Raw genomic sequence first — 6,638 nt, forward strand, 5'->3', positions numbered from 1 at the left:
CTCTTTAAAGAAATCTTTATACGGGTTGAAACAGGCACCGAGGACTTGGTATTTTTGTCTCACATCAGCTCTATACAAAATTGATTTCCACAATTCTAAGGCCAACAGCTCACTCTTTATCTACTCCTTTGGCCAAAATCTTGCTTATTGTCTTGTGTATGTTGATGATCTAATCTTGACTGGTTCTATGCCACCACTTCTACAAGATATCATTCAATAACTTGGGACAGCTGTTGCACTCAAAGACTTGGGTCCTCTTACATACTTTCTTAGAGTTGAGGTCACCTGGCTACCAAATGGTCTCAAGCTATCTTAATCAAAGGATATATGGGACCTTTTGAGATGTGTTAATATGCATGACGCCACTCTAGTCTCCACGCCATCCTCTTCTCAAGTACTCTCATCAAAAGACTCTTCCACCACTCTTGAAGATCCTACTCTGTATCGTCAAGTAGTGGACACACTTCAATACTTAGCCCTCACATGGGTTGATATTACCATGGCCGTAAACAAAGTGGCTCAATTTATGCGCTCTCCTTCATGCACACATTGGCAGGCCGTAAACTGCATATTCAGGTATTTAAGAGGAACAACTGATCATGGTCTTCTTCTCCAACCTTCTCACTCCCTACCCCTTATTGCCTTCTCTTATGCGAATTGGGGAGGTGATAAGGATGACAGGAAAAGCACCTCCACATATTTTGTTTTTCATGGCTCTAATCTTGTCTCATGGAGTTTGAAGAAACAAAATACAGTTGCTCGATCTAGCACTGATTCTAAGTATCATGCGTTAGCATCAGCTGCGTTTGAAGTTTATTACTTCAATCTCTTCTTTGAGTGTTACAGCAGCCTCTTCCTACCATTCCAAAAATCTAGTGTGACAATGTCTCTACTACATATCTAGCAGCCAATCCGATTTTCCATGCTCGCTCTAAACATCTTGAACTGGATTTCCACTTTGTCAGAGATCAAGTTTAAAAGAAACAACTTCAAGTCTCCTACATTCCAACAAAAGATCAGGTTGCTGATGTCTTAACAAAACCATTGACTAAGCAACGATTCCTTGATTTAAAAACCAAACTGATGGTAGTTCCTCCCATCTGTTTGCAAGGGGATATTAGATAACAACTCCTGCATTATAGCCATTCAAATGGATACTCATTATTGCTGTTATAAGAATCTCATGATTATAGGGATTTACTTTGCTGGATATACGTAGCTAACTACTCTGTTTTAATATATATATATATATATATATATATATATATATATATATATATATATATATATATATATATATATATATATATATATATATATATATATATATATCTTAATAGAAATCAAGGATGAATGAGCCAATTTTTACTTTCTCTGCTCATCTCTTTAATTAAAAGCCAAGTATATTTACTAAAATAATTATAGACGATAAAATGAAAAAATTATTATTAATTATAAGATTAGACTTCAATTTTTTTGAAAATGATAAGGTTATAATTTAATTAGGATCAATTTCTTTAAAAAAAACTAAATAATATGATCTTATGTTATTGGATATTGATTTGAGTTTATGAAAATAAAATAAAAGAAACAAAACTCTAAAATAAATAATAATAAAAGAACTCAAATATACTTGAACCTCCACATGAATGAATTCCAATCGATGAAAAAAGATCTTTTTGATTTTTGATTTAATACCGGTTTAGATTAATGGTGTTGGGATCTGCAAATTGCGATTAATTGAAAGCTTAGAGGACCATATTATATTCTTTTTTTATTTTTTTTAGAATATTTTACTTTGATTAAGTTATGTTGAGATATAGAGGTATATAGATATCTCATAATCCTAAAATATATGCAATTCCTCTGTTTATAAAAGAAAATCATCTAACCTGTTTTGTAGGAATTGAAAATGATCTAATACTATATGATATGAGACCCATTATTTATGGAAAAAGAAAATGAAGTTAAAGTGTTGTCTTTATCAATATAAAAATTGAAAAATTTAGATATAGTTAAATAGATATAAATAAGAAAAAAAATCAAAAATTTAAAAGCAATATATATATATATAACTGTCAGGGACTGCACCTTAGGCGAATCCCACATCGGCTAAGCACAAGGTGGAAGTCCTATACATAAAGGGTGGCACTCTAGAACATGGTAGACGCGTTTTGGGTTACAGCATGTGTTGCTGGCCCAAGAACAAAAACCGTGCGGGCTGGGCCCAAAGCGGACAATATCTACCATGGGCCGGGGCGTTACAATTTGGTATCAGAGCCAAAGCCTTGTCCCTATGGCTGGTGGTGGGGCAAACCTCAGCGAGGACGCTGAGTCCCTAAGGGGGGGTGTATGTCAGGGACTGCACCTTAGGCGAATCCCACATCGGCTAAGCACAAGGTGGAAGTCCTATACATAAAGGGTGGCACTCTAGAACATGGTAGACGCGTTTTGGGTTACAGCATGTGTTGCTGGCCCAAGAACAAAAACCGTGCGGGCTGGGCCCAAAGCGGACAATATCTACCATGGGCCGGGGCGTTACAATAACATGTGAAATAATATTTTTTTTTATAGATGGTTTTATATTTTTTCACATTTTGAAGTTTATTTAAAATTAAAATAATAATTTGTTTTTTCGAAACAATTAATTTTGTAAATTACCAATGATTAAATATTCAATTAGAATAACATATTAAAATAATATAATAATATACTTTTTTAATCAATTAATAAAAAAAATCTAATTTATCAATTATTAAAAATTTAAGTTATTTAATAAATTCAAACTATTATCAATTATCAATGACTAAGGATATTTTAGAATTTCTAAATTTTCACTAAAATTATTATAGGTAATCTCATTTTTAGTTTTATATATAGTATAGATAGATATAGATAAGTTTTAAAATAAGACATTTGGGTGTTTGCATTAATCTAGCAACTTTTTCTTTTCTTTATATTTTTGAATTATCATAGTTTAAAAATAATTATTTGAGTAAAAATTTAGTTCAATGATTCCAAAAATAAAGATATTAAAATAAATCATGGTTGTGGCATTCATTTATAAACTTACACTCCGTTTGGAACAAATGAATCATGGTTGTAGAATTCATTTATAAATGAATTTCAAGTAGAATTCATTTGCAATTGAATTTGCCATATTTGGTATACTACAATTTAAAATAAAAAATTCAATTAAATTTTATAAAATTATGTTTGGAATAATTCTTGAACGAAAATTAATTTATTTTTATTTTCTAAAATACCATTGACATAATAATTTAATAAAAATATTAATATAAATAAATATACTCATATTTTGCCCTAATTGATTAATTAATTAACGGTTAGTTAAATCCCAAATTTTCATATTTTAAGTCCTTTGACAAATGGACAAAAAGCTCTTACTGTTATTGTTGTTGTCGTTGATGTTGTTATTGTTATTGTTATTGTTTAAACCAATACTAAACTGCGAATTTCCATTCTCCCTCTCCGATAACTCAGATCTAGATAACCCGAGTCTCAACTTAGTAGCTTTTAAGTTAAGGCCATTGCTAGAGAAATTCTTATCAAAGTTTTCCGTAGAAAGTATCTCAGATGTTAAGCTCTAACGATATATATAGACATGAATAAATCTCAAACAAGAAAAGCTTAGATGTTATCACAAAAAACCATGAAATGTTTGTCAAGATGAACAAGATGATAATAAAGAAAAAGATGAAACCCCATTTTTGATTAATGCAAGCAGAGAAATATAAAATGTAACTGTAAGCAGAGAAATTCGGTTTGGTTAAACTATGAAGTGGAAAAAGCTTGCTTGAGGTAAGGGCAGTTTATTCAATAAAAATATTAGTGGGTTAATATGTAGAATTTATTTACAAATTTCACTCAATTTTAATAGAATTTCAACTAAGTTTATCTAATTCCATAGAATTCAATTCATATAAATTAAATTCATTTTTTTTCATTTCAAATATAAAATTTTGGATTTGCAAATGAATTTTATAAAATTTTATGAAATTGATTTGTTACAAATAGGGTCTTAAATCTCGACTTATTGAATGCAACTAAAATAACTAGGACAAATATGGAGAGAGATTTTTCCTCAAATATATTTTAAAAGTACAAGTGATTCCAAACTTGCAAATTAGGATACAACAATAAAAAATTTTAAAATGAGGTACTGTTGATGTAACGGACCGGCCTGGCACGATATTGTCCACTTTGGGCCTTTGGCCCGCACGGATTTGTTCGTGGGAGCTAAGGTAGGCCCGATCCCTCCTTACACCTTTGCCCCCAAAAGGCTTCATACCAGTCGGTCCATCCATACTTATGTACATTACTTACACCCTAGTCGGTCCATCCATACTTATGTACATTACTTACACCCTGCACTTAACCGATGTGGGATTCGCCTAAGGTGCACAGTGGCCTTAGGTCGCCACAGTCACCCCCCCTTTCGGGACTCAGCGAGGACGCTGAGGTTTGCCCCACCACCGGACAGAGGAGCAAGGCTTGGGCTCTGATACCAAGCTGTAACGGACCGGCCTGGCACGATATTGTCCGCTTTGGGCCTTCGGCCCGCACGGTTTTGTTCCTGGGAGCTAAGGTAGGCCCGATCCCTCCTTACACCTTTGCCCCAAAAAGGCCTCACACCAGTCGTAGGTCCATCCATATTTATGTACATTACTTACACCCTGCACTTAATCGATGTGGGATTTGCCTAGGGTGTACAGTGGCCTTAGGTCGCCACAATTGAGGCATGCCCGAATTTGAACCTTGGGCCCAATCCATTATTTTCAAACCTTTTGGGCTCGTTTTGCATCTCATGTAAATGGTTTTTCTGGGACTTCCAATTAGGAAGTTGTCTTATAAATATTTTGTAGTATAAAACTTCCACTACAATTATGTACCAAAGAAATGAAAATAGGAAATTTTTATTGAAATGAGAGTATTTTTAACCATATAATAAAAAAAAAAGATAAAATATGAATATTTTTTTGAAAAAAAAATATTTTATTAGTTTGGTCTACAGATGTGGCCATGAATCCAGTCTAGACAAATATAATCCTTTATATATTGATTTATATAGAAGTTTGTAGATGCAATTGTACACACACTTATCATTATTTTTCTCTTAAATTTTTATTAATTTATTTCTTATTTTGTTCATATTTTTCTTTATCTTTAACCTCTTGGATTTTTTTTTTTTTTAAATTGAAGGCCAAATCTATAAATCTCTTTGAATTAAAAGTTATTGAAACTTACATATTTAAATCTATGGAATAAAGCTCAATTTGCTCCTGAACATAACTTACAATTTACCTAAAAATTAACTTTTTGTACAATTTATCTCTTGAACTTATACCAAAAGAACAAAATGTTCAGATTCTTTAAGAAAAAATTTTTTTATATAGTTTAAACTAATAAAATTACTTAAAAAATTTAAAATTAGAAAATAAAAAATTATTTAAAAATATAATAATAATTATAAAGGTTTACAGTATTTGATTTAAAAATAATTTAACAAGCATTATATTTTAAAAAATTATAGAATTAGAAAAAGATTTGATTGTATTGAAATATTTGGTTAGAAAAATATTTATTTTTCCGTTGACTATTTTTTTAATTATATTGATTTAGATTAAATATCTAATTATTTTTTAATTATATTTGATTTATATTAAATAATTTTGAAAAAAAATTGGATATTTTGTACTTTTAATGCAAGTTCAAAGGGTAAATTGTGCAAAAAAAATTAATTTTTAAGTAAATTTTATATTGCGTTCAAGTTCAAAGGCAAATCGAGTCTTATTCTTAAATCTATTAATAAGCTAATTACAAGTAACATTTTCATTTTTATTGCGTTCATTTTTATTGCTTGTACGATAAATCTCATAGTGTACGTAAATAAAGCTATTTGTCATATGGCATTTAAATTAACTTTAGCATGCAATTTGCATAAAAAGGCATTTATTATGGTCCAAAAGTAACGAATGAAGTGATAGGTCACAAATTTTCACTCAAAAATGAAAATCTCACCTGAAGATGTAACATATCAACACCAAAAAGTCCCAATTGCCCTTCAAAATGAAGTCAAAGTGGTCCAAACATTTCATTTTATGATAAGCAGACCAAACATAAATTTTCTCACTATAGTATATAAATCATGAATCATTGGAAACCCTTTTTACTTTTTTTCTTTTTTTTTAGTCACAATTTATTTGTACTTTGATAATGTTGTGGTGTTGTTGGTAATGGTGGGAGTCCTCCGGAATATATCACTATTGACTTTGTGGCTTGTTTGGTTGGTTAGAAAAGAATAAGTTTTTATTGAATAAGCACTTTTGAGAGCTTATAGATAAGTAGGTACATTTTGAAATTCTATTCTCATTTGATTTGGTTATGTTGCAATATCATTTTCTTTAGCCTTATTAGTGCTTTCCACCTAGACCTCCCTCCCCTAGGGTCGAGTACTATGACATAGCTCCTCCACAAATTTTCTTTTCTAACAACAGAGAGGATTTAAAATTGTTTGTATGGACTGGCCTAAGGCCCAATCATGCAATGGACCTAAGGCCCAATTCTGCAATACTATGCAGGTACAAGAACTTAAGCCCAAAGCCGAAGATATTCAA

The 6,638-nt window shown here is 31.1% G+C and overlaps 1 protein-coding gene across 1 annotated transcript; it reads left to right on the forward strand.

Annotated features, from left to right (window-relative positions):
• Positions 1-352: 352 nt before the first annotated feature.
• On the forward strand, positions 353-904 carry LOC149498239 (secreted RxLR effector protein 161-like). Its single transcript, XM_089717264.1, has one exon. It carries the CDS (start codon positions 353-355, stop codon positions 902-904), a length of 552 nt encoding a protein of 183 aa, XP_089573390.1.
• The last annotated feature ends 5,734 nt before the right edge of the window (positions 905-6,638 follow it).

This window comes from Jatropha curcas, chromosome 2 (assembly GCF_041381405.1).
Source record: "Jatropha curcas cultivar XTBG-Jc1 chromosome 2, XTBG_Jcur_1.0, whole genome shotgun sequence".
Classification (NCBI taxonomy): domain Eukaryota; kingdom Viridiplantae; phylum Streptophyta; class Magnoliopsida; order Malpighiales; family Euphorbiaceae; genus Jatropha; species Jatropha curcas.